The 23,603-nt window shown below is 37.8% G+C and overlaps 15 protein-coding genes and 1 non-coding gene across 16 annotated transcripts; 10 read left to right on the top strand and 6 right to left on the bottom strand.

The window, feature by feature from the left end:
* Positions 1 to 284: 284 nt before the first annotated feature.
* Positions 285 to 2,090, top strand: NCA2 (Nca2p; the record flags this gene model as incomplete). Its single annotated transcript, XM_003677150.1, has 1 exon — positions 285 to 2,090. One exon carries the CDS (start codon positions 285 to 287, stop codon positions 2,088 to 2,090), a length of 1,806 nt encoding a protein of 601 aa, XP_003677198.1.
* A 150-nt stretch (positions 2,091 to 2,240) lies between these two features.
* Positions 2,241 to 2,954, bottom strand: PIN3 (Pin3p; the record flags this gene model as incomplete). The annotated part of the gene is made up of 1 exon (XM_003677149.1): positions 2,241 to 2,954. One exon carries the CDS (start codon positions 2,952 to 2,954, stop codon positions 2,241 to 2,243), a length of 714 nt encoding a protein of 237 aa, XP_003677197.1.
* Positions 2,955 to 4,815: 1,861 nt separating this feature from the next.
* MAY24 (May24p) lies at positions 4,816 to 5,238 on the bottom strand (the record flags this gene model as incomplete). The annotated part of the gene is made up of 1 exon (XM_003677148.1): positions 4,816 to 5,238. The coding sequence occupies one exon, from the start codon at positions 5,236 to 5,238 to the stop codon at positions 4,816 to 4,818; it is 423 nt and encodes a 140-aa protein (XP_003677196.1).
* A 184-nt stretch (positions 5,239 to 5,422) lies between these two features.
* Positions 5,423 to 6,664, top strand: URN1 (Urn1p; the record flags this gene model as incomplete). The annotated part of the gene is made up of 1 exon (XM_003677147.1): positions 5,423 to 6,664. One exon carries the CDS (start codon positions 5,423 to 5,425, stop codon positions 6,662 to 6,664), a length of 1,242 nt encoding a protein of 413 aa, XP_003677195.1.
* A 143-nt stretch (positions 6,665 to 6,807) lies between these two features.
* On the top strand, positions 6,808 to 7,500 carry SUE1 (Sue1p; the record flags this gene model as incomplete). The annotated part of the gene is made up of 1 exon (XM_003677146.1): positions 6,808 to 7,500. The coding sequence occupies one exon, from the start codon at positions 6,808 to 6,810 to the stop codon at positions 7,498 to 7,500; it is 693 nt and encodes a 230-aa protein (XP_003677194.1).
* Positions 7,501 to 7,669: 169 nt separating this feature from the next.
* Positions 7,670 to 8,221, bottom strand: NCE102 (Nce102p; the record flags this gene model as incomplete). Its single annotated transcript, XM_003677145.1, has 1 exon — positions 7,670 to 8,221. The coding sequence occupies one exon, from the start codon at positions 8,219 to 8,221 to the stop codon at positions 7,670 to 7,672; it is 552 nt and encodes a 183-aa protein (XP_003677193.1).
* A 413-nt stretch (positions 8,222 to 8,634) lies between these two features.
* NCAS0F03550 (uncharacterized protein) lies at positions 8,635 to 9,960 on the top strand (the record flags this gene model as incomplete). The annotated part of the gene is made up of 1 exon (XM_003677144.1): positions 8,635 to 9,960. The coding sequence occupies one exon, from the start codon at positions 8,635 to 8,637 to the stop codon at positions 9,958 to 9,960; it is 1,326 nt and encodes a 441-aa protein (XP_003677192.1).
* Positions 9,961 to 10,146: 186 nt separating this feature from the next.
* Positions 10,147 to 11,481, top strand: NCAS0F03540 (uncharacterized protein; the record flags this gene model as incomplete). The annotated part of the gene is made up of 1 exon (XM_003677143.1): positions 10,147 to 11,481. The coding sequence occupies one exon, from the start codon at positions 10,147 to 10,149 to the stop codon at positions 11,479 to 11,481; it is 1,335 nt and encodes a 444-aa protein (XP_003677191.1).
* A 140-nt stretch (positions 11,482 to 11,621) lies between these two features.
* NCAS0F03530 (bifunctional triacylglycerol lipase/ester hydrolase) lies at positions 11,622 to 12,563 on the top strand (the record flags this gene model as incomplete). Its single annotated transcript, XM_003677142.1, has 1 exon — positions 11,622 to 12,563. One exon carries the CDS (start codon positions 11,622 to 11,624, stop codon positions 12,561 to 12,563), a length of 942 nt encoding a protein of 313 aa, XP_003677190.1.
* A 490-nt stretch (positions 12,564 to 13,053) lies between these two features.
* Positions 13,054 to 13,284, top strand: NCAS0F03520 (uncharacterized protein; the record flags this gene model as incomplete). Its single annotated transcript, XM_003677141.1, has 1 exon — positions 13,054 to 13,284. The coding sequence occupies one exon, from the start codon at positions 13,054 to 13,056 to the stop codon at positions 13,282 to 13,284; it is 231 nt and encodes a 76-aa protein (XP_003677189.1).
* A 357-nt stretch (positions 13,285 to 13,641) lies between these two features.
* Positions 13,642 to 15,369, bottom strand: ASN1 (asparagine synthase (glutamine-hydrolyzing) 1; the record flags this gene model as incomplete). The annotated part of the gene is made up of 1 exon (XM_003677140.1): positions 13,642 to 15,369. The coding sequence occupies one exon, from the start codon at positions 15,367 to 15,369 to the stop codon at positions 13,642 to 13,644; it is 1,728 nt and encodes a 575-aa protein (XP_003677188.1).
* Positions 15,370 to 16,407: 1,038 nt separating this feature from the next.
* Positions 16,408 to 18,072, top strand: NOC4 (ribosome biosynthesis protein NOC4; the record flags this gene model as incomplete). The annotated part of the gene is made up of 1 exon (XM_003677139.1): positions 16,408 to 18,072. One exon carries the CDS (start codon positions 16,408 to 16,410, stop codon positions 18,070 to 18,072), a length of 1,665 nt encoding a protein of 554 aa, XP_003677187.1.
* A 370-nt stretch (positions 18,073 to 18,442) lies between these two features.
* On the top strand, positions 18,443 to 19,981 carry PPT1 (protein serine/threonine phosphatase; the record flags this gene model as incomplete). The annotated part of the gene is made up of 1 exon (XM_003677138.1): positions 18,443 to 19,981. The coding sequence occupies one exon, from the start codon at positions 18,443 to 18,445 to the stop codon at positions 19,979 to 19,981; it is 1,539 nt and encodes a 512-aa protein (XP_003677186.1).
* Positions 19,982 to 20,152: 171 nt separating this feature from the next.
* On the bottom strand, positions 20,153 to 20,224 carry NCAS0Ftrna18R. Its single transcript has one exon. It is a non-coding gene; the product is annotated as a tRNA-Arg (tRNA).
* Positions 20,225 to 20,479: 255 nt separating this feature from the next.
* Positions 20,480 to 21,223, bottom strand: RRP15 (rRNA-processing protein RRP15; the record flags this gene model as incomplete). Its single annotated transcript, XM_003677137.1, has 1 exon — positions 20,480 to 21,223. The coding sequence occupies one exon, from the start codon at positions 21,221 to 21,223 to the stop codon at positions 20,480 to 20,482; it is 744 nt and encodes a 247-aa protein (XP_003677185.1).
* A 255-nt stretch (positions 21,224 to 21,478) lies between these two features.
* KAR3 (Kar3p) lies at positions 21,479 to 23,575 on the top strand (the record flags this gene model as incomplete). The annotated part of the gene is made up of 1 exon (XM_003677136.1): positions 21,479 to 23,575. One exon carries the CDS (start codon positions 21,479 to 21,481, stop codon positions 23,573 to 23,575), a length of 2,097 nt encoding a protein of 698 aa, XP_003677184.1.
* Between the last annotated feature and the right edge of the window lie 28 nt (positions 23,576 to 23,603).

The raw sequence follows: 23,603 nt of genomic DNA, 5'->3' as shown, positions 1-23,603 counted from the left end.
TGGAGTTCTGAAAATCCTCGCTATGATTTAAGTTCTGTCTCTCGGAACTGTGTCGCTTTTTCAAATCAGCTTATCATCATGAGTTACCAGTTGTTTCGCGACTTTCGGGAAAATGTAACCATTGCACATTCTAAGGGAATAACGTTAACAAAGTATATTCTGCTTGAACATCATAGAAAGTTCCAATAAACTTTGTATCAACCGAAGAATCAACAAAAAAGTGCTTACTTCAATCAATTTACTGGCTTTCGCTTTTTGATTCGATAAAAGACATTTTAGGGAGAATGATATTTGATGGCAAAATCTTAGATTCCCTCAAATCTATTGATTTAAGTTTACAAACAATATTTCAGGCAGCTCCCCTTAATATCAAAGAAGATACGGAAAAAGATAAATTACTAGTGGTTCAAAAACAACTACAGAGGATTAGAGAGATTGTTTTACCGATTACTAAGAAGATACAACAGGACTCTCAATTGAAAAAAACTACAATATTGAAAATAAATTATGATGAAATTATTACAATATTGAAACAATTACCATTTGCAGATGGAAAATCAACCCTCTCCGATTCAATTACTGACAAGATTTACAGTTATATCATGGTGCTCTACTTCTACACGATTGTTAATGAGTCGTTAATAAGATTGTCTAATGGATATGAGACACAACGATACTACAATAACGTCAAGAACTCACTTAGCAGCACACTACTGTACGGGTTACAGACCACTCCTCAAAGGGGGTTCCAATTTGTTAGACGGATTTTCCCCATGCTAAGAGAAAAGGGTAAAAACTTGGAAGATCTCATGGATGATTTAAGACCTGGGCTAAATCGGTTATTTATGATTAAACAGTATCAATTTGTTGGATTGGTACCAAATTATAAAGTTTTTTTCCAGTTACCTCAATCCATTATTAATCAAGATATAACTAACCATATTGATGATTCAGGTGTTTTATTAAAGGCGTGGACAACTAAGTTTGGAGAACTTGTTACAAATATTGAACCAAACCCGAACGCAACTATAGAGCGTAAAATGGCACCCTTTAAAAAGTTTTTCCAATTTGTTTCGTCACCAAGTGATGTCCACAATGATATGATCCAATTAGCTCAATTGACAAAAGAATACCAAACAGAAATGCACCCCTTGGCGCAGTTACGAAAACCAAACCGATTAACAAGATATTGGCCCACTATGTTATTAACATTATTATATGGACCCAGTTCAATTATGCTATTATGGAATTCCCGAATGGATATACTGAGATTTGTGAAGGAAAACCTTTTTGAATTCATGGAAGGGTTAGTAATAAATTGGTGTTGGGTACCCATGAAAAACATTTGGGCTACTGTGAAGCATGATGACTCCAGTTCTATTGCTGTGATGTCCCATGGAACTTTAGATTCAGATATGAATTCCCTCACAAGAATGATTGTCAGCTTTGTCCTTGAGAATTCCTCCTCCTCCTCCACAGTGGATAATCAGCTATTGGTTCAACAAGTGGAGCATGGAGACTTGACGCAATTTATGGAAATCTATGAGAATCAATTACATCACCCAATGAAGAATATTATCAGTGGTGGACTAGTCCGATCCTTGCTGATTCAATTACAAAAGACTAAAGTGGATGGGTCATTGGCATTGAATGGTATTGATAAGATGCTGAAATCGCAACAATTGGTGTTTAGTGTGGTGGCGATGTCACCTGCAGTATTAATCATCTATGTATTGGGATCTAGTGCCTGGAAGTTAATTAAATTGGGCACCCTTTGGTCGAGATTGAGTCAATGCAAAGACGCTCTGAGTATTAGTATGAATAATGTGGAAAGGATATTAAATTATTTTGATAAAGAGGAATGTTACACCGTTAATATCGATTATCATAGTGAAATTTTATTAAATCAAGGATTGCTATCCATGGAGATTTCCAATATGCAAAATCTGGGTAGATTGATTGTTCCTGGATCCAGACGAAATGAATGGAATAGGGATGTGGAAGAATTAATGGATATGTCACTTGGTAAGAATGGTAGACTAAATGTGATAACGAGAATTCATAATGTGTATGACAAATACATTTTATGAATGGGAAAAGGAAATATAAGCATATGTATTCAGTTATATTGTCTAATTAGGTATTTAATATATTCTTTTAAGTATTATTAATATTATTAATATGCGGTATCATCACACATATGAACGAACTAAAGAACAACAGTTTGGAAGTAATAAAAATTAAAATATGCTATTAACTATGTCGGACCCTATAGTTGCACCTGCACCAAAAATGGCGGCGTTACCTAGTTTACTGCCGAACTTCTTCAATCCATGGTGACTATGATGTTGTTCTTGCTGTTGAGGTTGCTGTTGTTGGACTGGTTGCTGTTGAACTTGTTGAGGTTGCTGTTGTTGTGGGGTTTGGATAAATTGTGGCTGTTGCTGTTGGTAGTAGTTTGTTAATGCGGGTGGGAAGGGAGCAGGTTGTTGGAAAGATGGTGTGTGACTATTCTGTGTTTGCAAAGAGTTTTGGTATTGTGGTGGGCCATTAGGACGTGCCACTTTATTAACAGAACCAGATGAGCCAGAAAATGCTGGTTTCACGTAATTTGAAGGGAACATCCCTGTTTGACCATTGCAACGACCTTTGAACCATTCTGGTGATGGTTTCTCTATGACTTCAATCTTATCACCAGGCTTCAAGGCCAAATCTCCCTGTTGTTGGGGTTCAAATGGATAGATTGCCTCTACAAATTCGTTACCTTGATCTTGTGGTTGGTTGTTGTTGCTGCTGTGAATGGATGGGGCTCTTGATGCATCTGGATCGTATTTGACAGGTAACGTGCTAGTGATCTGGTCGAACGTTTCCTGGGAGATCACGTTTGATTCTTTCAAGAAGTCCAGTTCGGTTCTAATAGTGGCTAATGAACGGTTGATGGATGATGCGGACATTGGTAATTGTTGCTGTGGGGTGTTTTAAGCTCTGATGGGAAGGTTTGGCTCGACGTTCGTTTAATTTTTAATTTTATAGGTGAAAGATAAAATCGAGGCACAGTGATGGCACGTGGTTACCCGCATGACAGCTATTGTATCTAAAAACGTCATAATAACGTTACATGTCATTGACAGATATAGCTGACGATTACAAAACTAATAAGAAAAAAAAAACACCGAGTCACAAGGGCTCAAAACCTCCACAGGACACATTATATTGACAGAAAATATTAGAGAATGGATACGGGTGCTGGATCTTTTGTTTAGCCCTGCTTATACGACAATTGTTGTGAGTGATTTGTTTTTACATCGTTAATGCTTACCACTTTTAAGGAGGTTTTCTCTCTCCTTGTATACTTCTCTGCTGTATTTTTTTGTTTGGAATAATGTACTTATTATTGCATTAGTTATTATCGTAAAATGAAGGTACTTGTGCGATATTTATGCCGCCCAGAATGTGGTTGAGGAGCCTTCTATCATGTTACTAATGGACATGAAGGAGAAACAGACCAACTAGATGTGCCACAAATTAAATGTCTTTGATTGGGGGTAACAACAAGTCCGAATAGATTTAATACCCAACCAACACTCACTCAGTTATCAATACTTAGGAAGTGGAGGATGGTTTTGAGCTTCAAGTCCTTAAAGGGCACACCAAACCACCTTTTCACCGCTAAAAGAAAGCCCACAGTCGTTTGTAAAATGTTATGAGGAATATTGAAACGGAAGATTCAATTACAAGGAAATAAACAAAAGATAGGGGGTCAGTACATTTACGTGACGGAGAATGTGTACACTGTATTAATAGAATTCTTAAGCATATAAATAGATTCGACGCTTTAAACCATTAGAAATTATCGGTGAAACAATAAACTTTTAAACTAACTACGCTATAACAAGAAATATAAAATAACAAGCTGCACTAGAAAGATTAGAAAATTTCATGTCATTGACATTTTCGGAGAATTCATGTCTGACGCGGTGTTTTTAAAGTTTTCTTCATTGTCCGAGCAAAAAATGACAATCTTATGCTGCCCTGACCTTTTTTTTTTTTTTCTTCATTTAATATCACTTATGAAAGTGCTGTGTTAATTAGCATTTCCCTTCTTCTAATTCCCGACATATTTCTTTCCTTTGAATTTTGCATTCGAAGTTGAAGAAACACGATCATAACTTAGAGCTTACCGAATTTCAAATGACGACAATTAATCCTGATGAAGATCCAAATATATTCTCCTTGGACCTACAGTTTGATGACTTGGAAAGTGATGGTGGCTACATCAAAAACATTAAAGAAAGAGTAACCAACTGGTTTAAGGAAAAGGCACGTTTTGAACCGTGGGCTATAGGCATGGCCCTTTTCATGTGCCTCCTTGCCGTTCCGCCCACCTGGCTTATCTATTTGTATTATTCGGAGAGAATCAAGCCATACAGCCTGCTTCATTTTATCCTTTCAATTGTGTTTGTGGTACTATTGTGGTATTCAACTAGTATCTGGTGTTTCTGGGTAACATTCCCTTCTTGTTTTAGCGAGGGTTTTATATTTTATAACATTTTTGTGTACACGAGTTTCCTCATTGCTGCTTCTATTTTTGCTTATAATATTGCGGATATTTACTATAAGCCATGACAATTGTAAATTTTCGAAGCTGTTCTCAATACTTTAAGAGTAAAATGATCGGTCTTTTAATGTTTAATAACTTACAGACTCTAAATATTTTGTTTAATTATTACAATAGGATCTTTATGTCAGAATGAAAAAGTCTGGGTAATACGTGTATGCGTCGTGATGCCATGATTAAGAATATAGTGAACGACGTCACAGTATCCCTGACACCGATGAATAAGCCATAATGACATCGAACAAAATTTGTGCGACGGCACAACACAGGGGTATCCACGTTGACATAGCGAACAATCCTGCTCCATAAATGGCACCAATGAGAAACCCCATTATAGTACCCATCGCCAGACCTTGCACTCCAGCAAAGGTCAAGTAAATGACCATGATCCAGATGCCTCCGCCTGTCCTCCTATGGGAGAAACTTGCTAGGAGTCCTGCGGCTCCGTAGAATGCTGCGTTGAATATTAGTGTCCAGTAGAGGGTGAATTTCCATATGTCTGATATGTTGTAAAGGAATGTTATGTCGTATTTTTTGTTGTTTATGGGCCAGTAGAGGGAGGGGAATTTCGGCGTTATGTAACCTATGGGGATGTCATTGTTTGTGATGAATGATCTCATTGTTGGGGGTGAGTGGTTGTGATGGGTGGATGAGAGTGGGCTTTCATTAGGATTTGGAATTTTTCAATTGTTTAGTGGGGTGGTTGGTTACCCTATGTTGTTGAAGAAAAAAGAATAATACACTGAAAAAATTTGTAGTGGAAGGTAAAAAAAAGTGTCAAGTAGAAGGAAGGACAACCGAATCATGAATCGAGGTAAACTGTGGAGGGAGTATAAGGCTCCCAATGGACGTAAATATTATTATAACGTCAAGACTAAAGAGACTACATGGACTAAACCCGTTGAGGAGGAAAAACCAGAACCCGGTGATAATAAAGAGGTGAAATTTGCATTTGAATTGTTTGATGGATGGTATTTGTTGATTCGGGGTGATGGAGGTAAATTGTTTTATGATTCCGTTAATGAAAAGAGTTATTTGGAGACGAGGACGAAGAAGATGGGAGAGAATAATGAGAAAATAATTGAATTGATGGATAAAGAAAAGATAATCCTGCTTATTGGGATGACGAGAGGGTTCCGAGATGATCGGTATCATATTAAGGGCGTATATGATGATATTGCCCAGGATATAAATTTTTTAAAGCAAGAGATTTTGAATGATGCGATGGAACTAGAGCGATTGAATGCGGAAGCGGAAGAGGAAGAATCGGAGAAAGAAGAAGCACTACCACAAGAAGAACAGGATGATCACACCGTTGAGTTACTGAATAATCTGGAAGAAGAAGAAGAAGAACAAGATGTCAAAGACCGATTATTCCATCTGTTTGAATCATTCAATCTAGACGTATACTCCACCTGGTCATTGCAAAGCCGCAAGATATCTAATCAGGCTGACTACTTTCTTGTCCATGACGACACTCAGCGGGAAGAGATGTTTGAAGATTGGTGTGCGATGAAAGTGGCGCAATTGCCAGAAGACGAGTCAGAAGCAGAGGACGATGACTACGAGCCGACCAAGTACCACTATCTATCGGAGATAATGTACCAACTACGCGATGAGATCAACGCAGACACCGTGGCGGACGACATCCTCAGGGGACATCGCCCACTGTTCAAACAGTACCACATCAAGCAGTTCATACCGGACAGGCGAGAGTTGCGTGCCGTGGTGTCCCGGCTGCTGTTCTACTACAAACGCTTCACCGCACGGGAGAGAAGGGCCGTGTTCCACGACTACGTATCGCAACGGTATGGACTGTTGCCAGGCGAGGACGTTGACAACGACGATGCGGGCAGCTTAAGCGGTGAGCAGATGGAGACGCGCATTCTGCAGTGGGAAAGGGACAGACAGACAGAGGGAAACTCAAGCTGGGATCCGACAGCGTTGGAGTATTACGTCGTTGGCCTCAGAGAGAAATATATCGGACTGCGCCTGAAACCACCAGCAACGGCAGCGGAATTACAACTCCGGACGGACTCCCACTAGTCGTCCGATAACACCGGCGAGGGCCGCACCGCACCCCGCTTTCCATTTTTCTATTCTTCGCTTTGTGTGTTTTCTTCTCCCTTTCGGACTAACTAGAGGCTGCCGCCCCCCAAATCCAAAATCCATATATAATGAATGAGTGAATGAATGAATGCATGGATGAACACACCGGGTCAATCAGTCAACCAGCAATCTCAAACATGATCAGAATAGCAACACCGCAGAACATCGCAGTCCTCCCCGCAACAAGAATAAGACTATTCTCCACCATCAACAGCCTCCTCAGGGAACAACAACAAAAGACAACCGCCTCCAAGAACAAGACAAAGACAAGAAACTACTATAGCTACCACTACCATCCATCCAAACGCGTGCCGGCCTCCCAAAACCAGGCCTCCGCCGCGGCACCCGAGGCGTCGTCCTCTACTACTGCACAAACAACGAGTGCACCCGCGACATCCACCACGCCCGCTTTCAAATACTCAAATAATATTTTCAGGAAACTACCAAAGGTACCCATGACAAGGTATCTGGAAACGAAACAACTGTCCAAAGAGATTTTGTTCGCAGGGTACAAACCCATTATGTACCCTGTTCGTGAAAACCCACTGTTTAAATTGAAGATTAAACAAGAAGATGCCAAGAGAGAAAACGGGAACGAAAAGAGAGCCTTGGGTTCATCCGTATCACATAAATATAAGGGTATTTGGTCTACTTCTATCCTCGGGTTACAAGATTATCCCGAATGGAATAACGTCCCCTGGAATAACATTAAAAATTTGAAACCGTTCGATGAGGAATTAGCATCAATAACAATCAAAAAGAACAAAAAATAGCATAAGTAACTTAAATATTCATTCAATAAATTAAATTAAATTAAATCAAATCAAAGGATTAAAAGTATTAATTAGATAGAACAAATATAATAATCATCATAAAAGATAGAAGAGAATAGAAATAAGAAACTAAAGGAAACAAAAAAAAAAAATTCCATTACAAATAAAACTAAACTTCTGAAATAGTTGGAACACCACCACCCGTAGTACCACCCACACCAGCACCACTTCTCCTCTTTCTCCTAGACATGAACGATCCCGAACCAAACGCACCATTGGAAGCCATACTTATGGCAGACATGATCATCTTTGCAAGGAATACAAAGGCAGCGAAATAGAAGAAGGCCACTGCGGCTTGTGACACCCTGCATCTGATCCCTGATCCCTGAATGATCTTGTTACTTTCCAAATATCTTCTGTTATTGCATGAATGACATCTGATACCCACGGCAAGCACGGTCCCTGCGGTGAATGTGAAGACGAAATTTAAAAAGTCAAAGACAAACAAAATGATGGGCCAGGAGGAAAGAAAATCAATTAGATTGGCTGCCATACCGAAAAATGAATCAGTCAATAGACCAAACGCAGCGGCAAACATACAGTAATTCACACGAGAACTACCATGATTTTGAGTGCTTAGTAATGTGGAAATGAAGGCAATTGCCAACACTAAAAAAATACCATTAAAGAAACGGAGAGTGTTATCCACTTTCGAGAGCATTGTATTGTAAAAACTTGTGTGTTATAGCAGTAATAGTTATTAATTATTAATTAACTTGTTTGTAGCTGGGAGGAGAGAGAGAGAAGGAAAAGAGGGAACGTCTGACATGGGCAAACTGGGTCCTTATAAATGGATAGACGAAGTGCAATGCTTACCCCTGTGGGTGTTGCAGATTCACCCTTGTTAGAGTTCTTGTAGTTGTTCATTGGCTGCTTGCTATTGGAAAACGTCAGGGAAACTGGAAGTAGCGCCGCTCGTCGCCCTTCTGGACACATTCCCGTTTCCCTTCCATTGTATTCAATTACGTATAAAATGGAAAATATTCCAATATCCCATTGACAACATTTTAACCCTTTTCTCACCCACACCAAACCCCCCTCTCTCTCCCACCTTTCCACTTACATAATCATATAATGATTACGGCAAAGCAAAGGTCCCAAACTATTCAATTAGATCAAGAACATTTTGATCAATTCTACGACCAATACGTCACAGAATTGAACGAATCCAGAAGAAGAGGAACCCATATTACTCAGTTCAATGCTGTAGAAAACGAGGAATCATTAACCCCGAACGCAAGATTTGTTTCCACTTTCAGGGAACCTTTGATGAATAATAGATACTACGCTAATTATTTGTATCACATGAAACAACAAAGGCACCCATCCCTACGTAAATATGAATCACGAAACCCTAATATAGTGACACCAGAGTTTCTTAAGGGCAAAGAGGAAAAACAGAAAAATGATCTATTCAATTTACAAATGAAAGAGCAGAATTTGCAAAGATTGAAAAACTCCCAAAGAATAATTACTTCTTCAACAGCAAGGACTTACCCACAACAACAAAACATTTACCCCAAAGTTTATTACGAACACTCTAAGAAAAGAACTCCACCTACGGAACAAGAACAATTTCATAGAGGGATGAACCCACCATCACCAAAGTACCCAATCGCTACACCACAGAATCCCGAGATTCTAGTGCAATTGACAGAAAACCAAAATAAAATCGTGTCCAAGGAGACCTATGATCGTTTAGTTCAGGTGCAATCAGAACATGATGCTTGGTTGAAAAGTTACAATGCGGAAAACATGGCAAATTACAATCAAAGGCATCAATGGTATCAGAAACAGATAGATGTCTTGGATGAGAAGATTAGGTACTACCAAGAGATGAGTAATGTGTTGGAAGCTGATTATTTGCGTGTTTCCGAAATTAATAAAAATAAGGCATTGGTTAAGAGGTTCCAAATTAATAAATTGATCGGTGAGGAAAAGATTCTTTTGATGAAAAATAGAAACTACTTGCAAACAGAAATTATTAAATTGAAGGAACAGGAAGAAAGGGAGAAGGAAAAGGCCGAAGGGAAAGAAATACAGCCACTAGGAACTGAGCAGGCAGGAATTACAAAGGCAGAATGTACATCTTCCATTTCATCAACTTCTTCAGAATCATCACCTTCTTGTGCATCATGTCACTCTAAGGAACAACCCGGGACGGAACCAATTGTTGAGAAATCCACAATCGAACCAGCCGAGGAAAAAAATGTTACCGAACCAATCGTCGAACCAACCAAAGGGAACGATAAGGAACCGGCAATTGAAATGAATGAAGAATCCAACGTCGAGACCAAAAAAAATGATCGATTATTTGAAATTTCCTCTAATGAAAATGAACAAGGGGAAAATGACTCCAAATATGAAATATTGGAAGAGGAAGAAATTAAATACATTTAGTTTTTTGATATTTTTAATTATACAAATTTGTATTAGTTACTGACGCGTAATGTCCTAATCCGGTATAAATTGATAAAACCCTGAAATTTTCCAGAACACGTTGCATAAAACATCTCTTTTTGTCCTTTGACAACCACAATATCAGACCCAAAGTGAAAAAATAAGAAAAGCATAAGATAACCCAAGATGTTTTCCAATTTCTCATTAGATAAGATTACCAATTCATTGGCTACTGCAGCTCAAAAGACATCAGACACTTTAAGTAATGCTATCACCACAGCCACAGATCCAGCCACGAAATTGTCATTGAGATCACAAAAAAGATTATTTCAAGAATCTATCGGTACTGTACATGATATTTCTACATTACCGGAACAATATACTACCTTAGAGGCACGTACAGATGCTCTAGAGAAATGTTTGAGAAGAATATTGATTGTTTCTAAGACTTTTGAAATGGAAGGATATGATTATCCTCCTAATTTATCGGAAAGTTTCTCTGATTGGTGGTCCTTGAGTAGCAAGAAGAAGAAGGAACAAGAGAAGGAAGATAAAAAGGGGTTTTTGCCCAGATCATTTGCCCAAGCTATTTCCAACTCGGCTGAAGACTGCGTTGAGATTTATCAACATGTAAATGATGGTGACGATGAAGATAAAGAGGAGAATGCCAATAACGAAGAAGAAAATGAAGAAGAGGACGAGGAAGATGAAGATGTGAAGAATTTGATAAAGACTTTTGACTCATGGGCCAAATGTTACAAGAATATTGATCAAGGTAAAGCAGAAATGGATTCCATGATGATGAAAGAATTTAATGCTAAATTGGAGAAATTACTTAATGAAGAATTTAAGAAAGTACACACTTTACGTAAAAGAGTCAAGGATTCAAGATTAAAGTTCGATACAGTCCGTTATGAATTAAAGGTAAAGGAAGAAAAGGCAAAGATCGCTGAAGCTGCTGCCTCGAATGCCGCTGTTACATTGACTACTACAGAAGAAGAAAAGCCCGAAGAGGAGGAAAAACCCACAACAGATATTAAAAAGGAGGAAGATAGTACGATTAAGGATGAATCAGCCTCTAAGGAGGAACCAATTGCTAAGACTCCTTCCAAAGAAGATACTAAAACTAAGAAGGAGGGTAAACCAGCAGAGAAGAGTACAGAAACAGCAACTGAAGCCACAGAAGCAAAGGAAAAAGCACTACCAAAGGTTCCAACAACGGAAACTGAGGAAACTGGTGCTGAATCTGCAACTAAAGTGGATGAAGAAAAGGCCTCTGAAGATAAAAAAACAGACAAAGCAATTGAGGATGACTCTGAAGAACATAAATTATTAGAACAATTAGAAGATACATTTGTATCCAGCACAGCATCAGCTGTGGAAATGATGGAAGAAATTACTGATAGTTCAGAAATTATTGGGTTAGTCAAGTTGTTTCAAAACTTTCAATTGGTCTACTACAGACAATGTGTTCAAGAAATTGAAGCTAATTTGAAGACTCTTAACGAATTAGAAATCTAAATATCTGTGTAAATAACCTTATAATCTAATGTTATATATTTTTACTCGAAGATAAAAGCGAAGTGTTGGAAAAAAAAAATAAGGCGTCTCGTTTACTACTTTATGTTACCCACTGTAAGGTACAGAAGAAACAATCAATTATGTCAGTAGAAGCTTATGACGATGACGAATTCCCCACATGTGTAGTGCATATCCTTCCTATTAAAACTGCCGAAATCAATCCTGTATTTGTTTGGATCCCCGGAAACCCAGGCATTCTGGAATATTATCAAGAAATGCTAATTAATCTTCATGAAAAGCATCCCACGTGGGAAATATTAGCTATTTCACATATAGGAATGAACACCAAGACTACTTCTCTATTTAAGGGGAGCCACCAAGATAATTCTAGAGTGTTCACCTTAAAGGAACAAATTCAACATAAGATTAAAATTATTAATAATTTTGTCAAGGACTCGAATGTTCCAATTTACATATCAGGCCATTCAGTTGGCGCATACATGGTACAGAAAATTGTTGCCAGTGATGAATTGATTGGACAGGTGCTTAAGATGGGGTTGATTACACCGACGATTATTGATATTCATTTATCAGAGAAGGGAAAATCGATGACAAGATATGCCAGATGGAGTTGTCGACAATTACCTCATATTTTGTCATTTCTATGTTATATTGTCTTTGGGTGGCTGGTACCCGGTATACTAAGAAGCTATATCATTGGCTATGTCATGGGTTGTCATCATGATAGTCAAGCTGCTATCAGTACGGAGCTTTTCCTGACGGGTCCAAACTTTGTGAGACAATCTCTCGGGTTAGCTCAAGAAGAAATGGACACGATTCACGATGATTGGCAGTTCCAGGCTGAGTTGATAGAATATTGTCTCAAGAATAGTATCAAGATACAATTTTTGTTCAGTGCGACCGACCATTGGGTCCGCGAAGCAACAAGAAAGGAAATAATCCAATTTTACCAGGAACGTTGCAAGGGAGCAAAGGCTTTGCTCAAGATTGATGTCTCTGACCAATTCCCTCATTCGTTTGTTGTTAGACGGTCCAAGTACGTTGTAGAGCATTATTTTTAGCAGGACTGAGGCTCTCAAGCAAGCTAAACTTGAAGCTTTCTGTTGGTATCTACACACGAACCAAGCCTCGCGATGAAGATGATTCTGTGGATGGGCTCATCCTGTATTGACAGATCTGCATCTCCGCGGGATTCCCGCGGGTACAATAGACAGGGAGGCGTTCCGCGGCGCAGTAGGGGATAAGTAGGCTTAACACCGTATAGAACTCGGTGCATAACACAATAAGGAACAAAAACTGTACCTTTGCTCTCGAGGGCCCTCCCGGTATTGTTAGACCAATACAAGGGTTTACGTTAACTGAGGCCCCTCCGAGGTAGTTCTGCTACGGAGACTTCCTCCCAACCCCATCGCTGCTGGTATCTATGTTCATTGCTATATATATATTTATATATATAGCATCGCAAGATCGCTTTTGGTAGAGGTATCCATGTGAATTCTACTTCGCAATTATCCTATATTTAGTTTGATTGCAAGCTCTAATGATAGACGGATGGAATACTTTAAGAATACAATGTCTAACATATTCAATAAACTGAAACACATATTCGAAACTGAATCAACAACACACACGGATAATCGTCATGTTCAAAAACAGACGAAACCAGACGTCGTAACGAGGTATGACTTGTTACATGGAAGAAACGGTGCTAAATCTAATCTCCGATCAAAGAGCAAATCAAAAGGAGGCAAACACCACCCTATATCAGCTCGTGTCGTCTAACGAGCACAACATAAATAACAGAAACCTGTTTATAGAAACCTTTATAGAATTATAAAACTAATAATAATATTAATAGTACTAAGTGCTCGAAATTGATTTATCAGCTGAGGTTGTTAAAGTAAATCTCACTACTTAACAGTATTCCAAATGGTAATTTAAAAAGACATCGTCATCATTCGATCTTCCTCCTGGACATCGTTTGGACAACTCTTTACTTAATTGAATTTATACTGAATTATATTAAATAGTTAGTGTATTTTTCTCTCTATCAAACAAATAAACAACGTTATTCCTATATCATCAAGTTATGTTAATTTAAGTTAAGTTACATTCAAGTTAAGTTACATTCAATCTAGTTTAGTTACCATCAACATGCTTTTCATGAATCTTAGCGTATCTACCAGATGGATCTTCAGCACAACCCCAATCAGCCTTTGGAATCCATCTCATAACGGTATCAGCAGCAGTCTTTTGTGGGTAAAGAGCATCGAATTTCAATCTATACCAGTATGCTTCCTTAGTAGTTGGAACATCGTTACCCCAATGAGGTTTTGGATTTTCAAACATAGCATCACTGATGACTCTCTCAGCGGTATCCTTCAACCCATCAATCCATGAGTAACCAACACCATCTGAAAATTGTTCCTTTTGTCTCCATAAGATTTCTTGTGGTAAGTATGGTTTTTCTTCTGGATCGTCTGTGGTATCGAATGCCTTTCTTAAGATGTATTTTTCAATCTTACCAGAGGCTTGGTCAATCATCTTATCCTTTGGATCAATGTTCATACATAATTGCAAGAATTCCTTGTCTAAGAATGGAACACGAGCCTCTAGACCCCAAGCCATAGTAGACTTGTTAGCTCTCAAACAATCAGCCAAATGCAAGTTCTTCACTCTCTTTACAGATTCAGTGTGGAATTCAGCAGCAGATGGAGCTTGAGCGAAATACAAATAACCACCGAAAATTTCATCGGAACCTTCACCGGAAAGAACCATCTTGACACCTTGAGCCTTAATCTTTCTAGAAAGTAAGAACATTGGAGTGGAAGCTCTAATGGTAGTGACGTCGTAAGTTTCCAAATGGTAGATAACATCATCTAGGGCATCCAAACCTTCTTGTAAAGTGAAAGTGTGTTCATGATGCACGGAACCAATGAATTTGGCAACCTTTCTAGCGGCTTGTAAATCTGGAGCGTTAGGCAACCCAATGGCGAAGGAATGTAGACGAGACCATCCACCAGTGTGTAAATGACCTTCATCATCGACACCTGTTAGATGCTTGTGATGTTCACCATTTTCATCTTCCACGTCAACGTCTTGCATGGCCTTTTCAGTTTCTCTGGCGGCAATGGAGGCGATTAAAGAAGAATCTAACCCACCGGATAATAAGACACCGTATGGAACTTCAGCCATTAATCTCTTTCTGACGGCCTTTTCCAATGTTTCTCTGATAGCCTTTAAGTCGACTGGGGTGGATGGGATTCTGTCTTCGTCTAACCAATCTGGGTTGAAATAACGAGTAATTTGATCAGTGTTAGAATCGTAAACGTGTCCCGGTGGGAAAGCAACGATGGAGTCACAGTCATCGGTCAAACATTTCAATTCAGAGGCGAAGTAGACGGTTTGAGGAGTCTTAGATTGACGACCCATGTACAAAGTGGTGATACCGATTGGATCTCTAGCGGCGACGATACGGTCTTGCTTAGCGTCGTATAGACACCATGCGAACATACCGTCTAGATGCTTTGGAGCGTCTAAATCGTACTTCAAATATAGTGGGATGATAGGTTCACAATCGGATAGAGTCTTGAATTGGTAGTCTGCGCATTCTTCTCTGATTTGAATATGGTTATAAATTTCACCGTTAACACATAAAGTGTAGTTACCACATGGGGAGGTAATTGGTTGAGCACCGGAGTCTAGACCGACGATGGACAATCTTTCGTGAGCCAAGATGGTGGTGTTCTTGACGACGTTACCGGACCAATCAGGACCACGGTGTCTGATTCTCTTGGTGAGTTGTAGAGCCTTTGGCTTGTAAGCCTTAACGTCTTCGTGTCTGAAGGCAGCGAAAATACCACACATCTTGCAATGGGAGTCTTTTAGGGTTTGGTTTGGTGGACTCTAGAGGGAATCTACAAAGTTGAAGAATGAACGATGAAGAGATGGAACTTACTTTTATAAATTTTTCACTTGTGTCTGAAAAAGAAACGGCAAAAGTTGGCGATTTCTGTTCTCGAGCAATTTGTTTTTGATCGTGCCAGCGCGCACAGAAACCGCCGCAGGCCCCAGGGCCCTTTTAGCGTGTGTCTGTGAGTCAGCGCGATAAGCTCTCGACAGCCCCGGGTAACCCGCCTTTTTCTACATGCGGCATTATGGTATTTGACAATTCACATACATACATAAATACCGTACAAATGTTCGAGTGACACGCAAGTCCCCTGGCAGCCAGAATACGGGGAGAGTCTATACGTAGTGTAACGTACAGGACACGGTTCCTGACGGGAGGGGATGGTCTCTCACCGGGGACGTTAACTATCAAATATAGTAAGTGTAACATAGCAATAGTAGGTCCCCTTACTATGTCCTGCAGATATATACAGATCCACGGCCCATTGTTGTTCTCGATACACCGTGATCCACCTTGTATCAGGAATGAATAATGTATATTCATGGTCCAATTGAAGCATATAGTTTATCTTGTTAATGTCTTACGCATCTTGTTAATGATTCTTTCTCCAGGATGAGCTAAATTTGAGATTCGCGGCTCGTTGTTATCGAAACCGTCTGAGACGATTTTTGGCACATATGTTAGGATTAATTAAAGAAGACCTCAAGAACACTCTCGGAGGGTTGGTAACCTATCATCCCAGAAACAGGAGCGTTTCTACTTAGACTAGCTCTAACAATTTCTAAGTGAAGTTAATTGCTTTCTGATCTGATACCCGGCACGTAGCAAAAATGTTTATCCGGGTTACACTATTTGAAATTTTTCGTAAGACTTTTAGTGAAAAATTCTGAATGTTGCGATGAGGTGAGATGAGATGAGCATGAGGTAGTTCCAAGTGGTACAAATAATAGCATATTAATTTAACGAGTCCCACATATCCTTTGTATTTGAAAATGGTGCAGACGATTGAAGAAATTAAAGAGATTGCCAAGAAGATCACGACTGTGAAGGATAAGGCCAACTATAATGCAATTATAAAGTTAATCAAGCAACTGGAAATCCAGAATGAAGAAGATCTGGATGATGATACCGTGGAGAAAACGTATAGATTTTTGGTGGTATCATTATTTCAAATATTCAAAAAGTTGTTTTCTCGTGGAGATTTGACATTACGTGTCTCTGATAAGACTACCCCAGAGTTGAAGCAATTTAAGCAATGGTGCAGAAGAACATATGAATCATTCAAGACAAAGATGCTATTAATAATATCCGATCTAAGATTGGAAACTTCCTTGGCACTAGATTCCTTGGATTTATATATGCAATTGATCGAATTAGAGTCCATCCATTTTGCCTCTAAAGTGGATGCTCCATTTTTCCCCAATAAAACATTGAAAAATTTGATGCTTGCCATTTGGAAATCAAATATAGAAGGTATGGAAACAAAAACTTCCAATGGTCAATCACAAAATTTCATTCTTTTGGAGTTTTTGGAAAAATATTATAAACCATTTGCTGATATTCAATATTATGTTCAATCTGAATTCAACAACATTTTAGATTCTTCAGTACCATCATCTGAGAAAGAATTATTATCTCATAATGTATCTAAATGGTTGACCTTGATGAACCATGATAGTCACTGTTCTAATGCAAACGTAGAATTGGAAATATATGTTTCAAACCCTCCGAAGGCCGTGGAAGATGAATCCAAATTTAAATCGTTCTTTGAAAAAAATTGGTTAATTACTTTAAACTTTAACCTATCCTTGGAACAATACAAGACCATTTTATTAATTCTCCATAAAAGATTAATTCCACATTTCCATACACCTACAAAATTGATGGATTTCTTGACAGAATCATATAACCTACAATCATCTGATTCGAACGCTGGTGTAGTACCAATACTGGCATTGAATGGTTTATTTGAACTAATGAAACGTTTCAATCTGGAATATCCAAATTTTTACAGCAAATTGTATCAATTAGTGACACCAGACTTAATGCATGTGAAATATCGTGCCAGATTCTTCAGATTAATGGATTTATTTCTCTCTTCATCGCATCTATCTGCACATTTAGTGGCATCCTTCGTCAAGAGACTAGCTAGATACACCTTGGATGCTCCACCGGCGGCCATTGTCTCAGTGATCCCATTTGCCTATAACATGTTGAGGAAACATCCAAATTGTATGATCATGTTGCATAATCCACGTTATATATCGGATCCCTTCCAAACGGCGGAACAGACTCAAGAATTAAATAAATTGAAGGAAAATTATCATGATCCTTTTAATATTCAAGAGCCTAACCCTGAATTGACCAACGCAATGGAATCATCATTGTGGGAGTTAGCAACATTAATGGACCATTATCATGCAAATGTAGCTACTTTAGCAAAGATATTCGGACAGCCGTTCAGAAAGATAAGTTATAATATGGAAGATTTCTTGGATTGGAGTTATGATTCTTTATTAAATGCGGAGTCTTCCAGAAAATTGAAGATTTTGCCCACATTGGAATTTGAGGAGTTTGATGCGTTGTTTGATGAACAAACTAGTGGAGACAATAGCAAGGAGGGTATGACTGTATATCTACCTGGAGTAGAATGGTAGACGCTCTGTCAAATTACATATTGATAAACTACACACATACATATAATTAACTAGAGGGAGAGTAGTAATTGAATAATTTGTACATTATGTGATTAATTTTTGTATCTTTATTATAATAACAATATATTGGAGTCTATATTATTGGGATTTCTTCTTATAACTGTGACGCTGAACGCCTTCCCAAGTCGGGAATCATTTGGCGATCTTCTCATCGGTTAGCGGATTTTTGTCTCGGCAGCTGCAGAAAATTTCAACATTAAAGTCGAAAAAAAAAAGAATCACCTCATCGTTTATTAATAAGCTTACCTTTCTTACTTAACAATAAATGGTAAAGGTTCACAACCCCATTTAATAAAGCTATCAAGCGAAGATGACTAGTGCTTTTGCTGATGCCAAGGAGCAAGCTGTCGCTTTCAAAAATGAAGGTAACACTTACATTAAGGAACAGAATTACATGAAAGCCATCGAGTTGTATTCTCAAGCCATCGAGTTAGACCCTACCCAATCTATTTTTTTTTCTAATAGAGCCTTGGCTCAGTTAAAGTTAGATAACTTTCAAAGTTGTATGAATGACTGTGATGTGGCTCTTCGTTTGGATCCTAAAAACATCAAAGCTTACCATAGACGTGGGTTGTCACATCTTGGTTTACTCCAATGTAAAAAGGCTAGAAACGATTTACAAGTGGTGTTAAAGGCAAAACCTACTGATGCTACTGCCAAGAGAGCCTTGGCCATGTGTGAGAAAGTTATTAGAGAGGAAAGGTTCAAAAAGGCTATTGGTGGTGACGACCAGGATAAGTTAAATTTCTGTCAGACGATGAGCTTAAAATCATTTGATGCAAATAGTGATTTGGCCAAGTATGAGGGACCTACGTTAGAATTCGAACAATTATTGAACGAAAAAGGTGAAAATGCTGGTGTAGAAGTTAAGAACCTCACACAAGAATTTATTTCTCAAATGGTAAATGATGTTTTCTTGAAGGGCAAAAATATTCCTAAGAAGTATGCGGCAGCTATAATATCTCATGCAGACAGATTATTTAGAGAAGAACCAAGTTTACAGGAAATATCCAACACAACTGACCCAACAAAGAAAATTACTGTCTGTGGTGATACTCACGGCCAATTTTATGATGTTTTGAATCTTTTCAAAAAGTTTGGTAAAGTGAGTCCAGATCACACTTATCTATTTAACGGTGATTTTGTCGATCGTGGTTCATGGTCCTGTGAAGTGGCCTTATTATACTATTCTTTGAAGATTGCATACCCTCAAAATATATTCTTAAACAGAGGTAACCACGAAACTGATAATATGAATAAGATGTACGGGTTCGAGGATGAATGTAAATACAAATATTCTCAACGTATTTTTGATATGTTCTCTCAAAGTTTTGAAAGCTTACCATTAGCAACGTTAATTAATGACGCCTACTTGGTAATGCATGGTGGTTTACCTAGTAACACGTCTGATACTGTGGAAGATATTAGAAAAATAGATAGATTCACTCAACCACCAAGAGAAGGTTTATTTATGGAATTATTATGGTCCGACCCTCAAGCAAAGGATGGTTTTGGCCCATCCCAACGTGGGTTAGGTTTTGCTTTTGGTGCCGATATTACCAAACAGTTCTTGGAAAAAAATAATTTGCGTAAAATATTTAGATCCCATGAAGTTAGAATGGAAGGGATTGAATTTGAACATAATAAGAGATTGGTTACTGTCTTTAGCGCTCCTAATTACTGTGATTCTCAAAAGAATTTGGGTGGTGTTATTCATGTCACTCCAGGCCATGGTAAAGTGGGTCCTCATGGAAATGATGATGAAGACCTACTAATAGAGACATTTGAATCAGTTGAACATCCCCCAATAAAACCAATGGCATACTCGAATGGTGGTTTGGGATTCTAGGTTACTGAATTTGATAAACCGGAGATTTGTAATATACTTAATAGTTAAATATTAATAAAAAGCATGTAAAACAAAAAGATAACTAAGACTCTCTTGATCTGAATTAAAGAACCAATGTCATAGGAAATGTTAGCGCTCAATTCAAAAAGAGAAAAAAAAGAAGAAAATCAGCACTCACGCTGGGGGTCGAACCCAGAATCTTCTGATTAGAAGTCAGACGCGTTGCCATTACGCCACGCAAGCTTATTTTCTTGTTTTACTTGCCCACTTAATTGGTACATGTGAACAAATCTAAAGCATGTGATCTAACCCATTTACTATAAGCATTTGCATTGTCGAATAATAGAAGCTGAATATACCAATCAATGGCTCAAAGTCACTAGTACAGGCCTGCACATCAGTGAATAGATATCATTATTAAAAGCTTTACTCTTCTGAACACTAATTTACATTAATCTACTTTCGTATATTTTATGAGTTATATATGCTTTTCTTCCTTTAATCTTCAGCAGCAGCTTTAACTAAATCGAAAAATTTCTCCTTAGAGACTTCAGTAATAAGTTGCTCCCTCTCTTGCTTATTTTTCACACCGCCTAATGATGTACTGACTTCCTTTTCAGTTTTAACTTGAGTTGAAAGAATAGCATTAAACAACTTTACTACACCTTTTTGAGCAATTTTTCTCAGTTTGGTTTCTTTCTCAATAACTTTTCTAATCTCTTCACCATTTTCATTATCAGCAGAAACTATTGGTAAAATATCTTTCTTTCTTGTTTTATTTAAAAGTTTCTTCTTTTCCGTTGCTAGTGCTTTTCTGGCTTTACTCTCAAGTTTGTCGGATTCGTTCTTCTTCAAAACTTTCTTATTTCTTGCCAAAATTGGGTCCTTTCTATCATATGCTTTCAAATGAGAAGATAAAATTGCTGTAACAGCGCTAGAGAAGTCAGCGGAACCATCGTCATGTTTGCTCTTCTTCGACTTCTTTTTCTTTGGAAAATCATCGTCTTCTTCTTCCTCTTCAGCACTTTCAGCACCCTCCACACTCCCATCATCAGATTCTTTTTCTGAAGCAGATGAAACATCAGCTAAATCTAATTCGTCATCTTCCTCTTCACTTTCACCACCAGTGCTTACATGATCATCAGAAGTCACTTTCCGCTCTGTCACTGGATCCTCCTCATTCCTGCTTCTTTTATTCGCCACTTTCTTTCCAACCGTTACGCTTCCCTTAGAACTCATCATATATAATCGTTTTTGCAACACTTGACTTTATCTGTCAGAAGTTATAATACTCTATTAGAAGAAGATAATAAATTTTGAAAAGCTCATCGCAACTCTTGATATGCAATTTTTTCCTTACCGGGTAACCAAAACAATAAACAAAACAGAAGTGAAACATCAACATAGTAGTAGTACTTGATCTGTCACGTCAGGTTCAACGTTAGATGTATTTATATAGTTGAGGAAGTGGGCACTTTCGTTTTCAAATCTTTAAAAATGGTAGAGCAACCAACAACACCTATACGGATGGAAGGAAATAAGAGGAGAAATACGACAACGCCTCCACCGTTGACGAAACAACAATCTTTTACTAAAAGTAGAATGTCATTAGTTCCACCAAGTAATATCGGAAATCGTACTGTTTCTAATCCTAGTTCGCGTTTGAGCTCATTTCATAAGGATAGTATGATGGAATTGAATCAGTTGCAGGAAGAATTATTCCAAAAGAAAGCAAAATTAGATTATTTAAGAGATGAGTTAAATGAAAACCAAGGGAAATACCAAGACTTGCAAATGGAATGGGAAAAACTATATAAAGAAAAGAACTTAAAACAACAACAATTGCAATTGAAAGAAAACGAGCTTGTTAAATTAAATGAAAAACTGATTAATAAACAAAAATTTCTGAATGAAGGACATGAGCTGCATTTACAACAACTGAAAGCTAAGAACACTGCTGAAAGAAATAAAATATCTAACGACTATAGGGTAAAGATTGAAAAATTAAAACAAGTAAAAATTAAAAGATTTGAGGATCAAAGAAACGAATTGCTAAATAAAGTGGAAGATTTTAAAAATAAGATATTGACCAATGATGAAGCTTTACAAAATATGTTGGATGAAGTCGAAGAAAGTAACAGAAAGATAAAAGAGGAGTGGCTTCAGAAATACCATTCTGAATGGAAGGAAAATTTGGAACTTAATGAAAAAATCTCCAAGGATATTGAAACGTTAAAAAACCGAATATCAATTAAGTTAGAACCCGAGGCAAACACCAAGAAAATAAAAGTTGAACAATTAAAAAATAATCTCCAAGCTTTGAAGTCCATGTTGGAAACGAAACAGAGGGAAACTTCAACTTTAGAAGAACAAATTGAGCAAAAGAAATTGAAAACAACAGAAGTTGTGCAGAAGAGGCAGGAGCTAGAAGAATATATTAAGAACACCGAACTAGATTTAAGAGAAATAAATGAAATTTTAATTAAAGAAGAAACTATGAGACGTAGTTTACATAATGAATTACAGGAACTAAGAGGCAAAATAAGAGTATATTGCAGAATCCGTCCACCATTGCCGAATATAGAAAGTAAAGATACAGCACATATAAAAGTAGAAGATTTTGATGATGATAATGGTATTCAATCAATGGAAGTCATGAAGGGCATAGAAGTGAATAATAATAATGCAACACAAATTCCTCAGAGATTCAAATTTGACAAGATCTTCAATCAAACTGACACCAATGCTGACGTATTCAAAGAAGTTGGGCAATTGGTTCAAAGTTCTTTAGACGGTTATAATGTCTGCATATTTGCATATGGTCAGACAGGCTCAGGGAAAACGTATACCATGCTTCGACCTAAAGATGGTATAATTCCCTCTACAATAAAGCATATTTTCAATTGGACAAAGAACTTGAAAGAAAGAGGGTGGCACTATGAAATTGACTGTCAGTTTGTTGAAATTTACAATGAAAACATTATAGATTTATTGAGAAGTTCATCAAATGACGATACAAGGAATATTGATTCCAATATTCCAACTAAGCATGAAATCAGGCACGATCAAGAAAATAGGAACACTACAATTACCAATATAGTGACACGTAATCTTGATTCAGAAGAAACAGCTGATAATATATTAAAACGAGCAAACAAATTGAGATCAACTGCCAGCACTGGATCCAATGAGCACTCTTCCAGATCCCATAGTATATTTATTATTCACCTACGAGGTTCTAATAGCTTAACAGGCGAGGAGTCGTATGGTATTTTAAACTTGGTTGATTTGGCAGGTTCCGAAAGAATAAATTCCTCTCAAGTAACAGGAGATCGGTTAAGAGAAACTCAAAATATAAACCGATCTTTGAGTTGTCTTGGAGATGTTATTCATGCCCTCGGTGGGCCTGACCAAGGGAAAAGGCATATTCCATTTAGAAACTCTAAACTTACTTACCTTTTGCAGTATTCCTTAACGGGGAATTCAAAGACACTGATGTTTGTTAATATATCACCTAGCGCCAATCATATCAATGAAACAATAAATTCATTAAGATTTGCTTCTAAAGTTAATTCCACAAAAATGTCGCATTAACATGCTTTATGCTAGACTATTTATATAC

Source organism: Naumovozyma castellii, chromosome 6 (assembly GCF_000237345.1).
Source record: "Naumovozyma castellii chromosome 6, complete genome".
Lineage (NCBI taxonomy): Eukaryota > Fungi > Ascomycota > Saccharomycetes > Saccharomycetales > Saccharomycetaceae > Naumovozyma > Naumovozyma castellii.
Note: the sequence above shows the minus strand (reverse complement) of the source record. Positions and strands in the feature narration are given on the sequence as shown.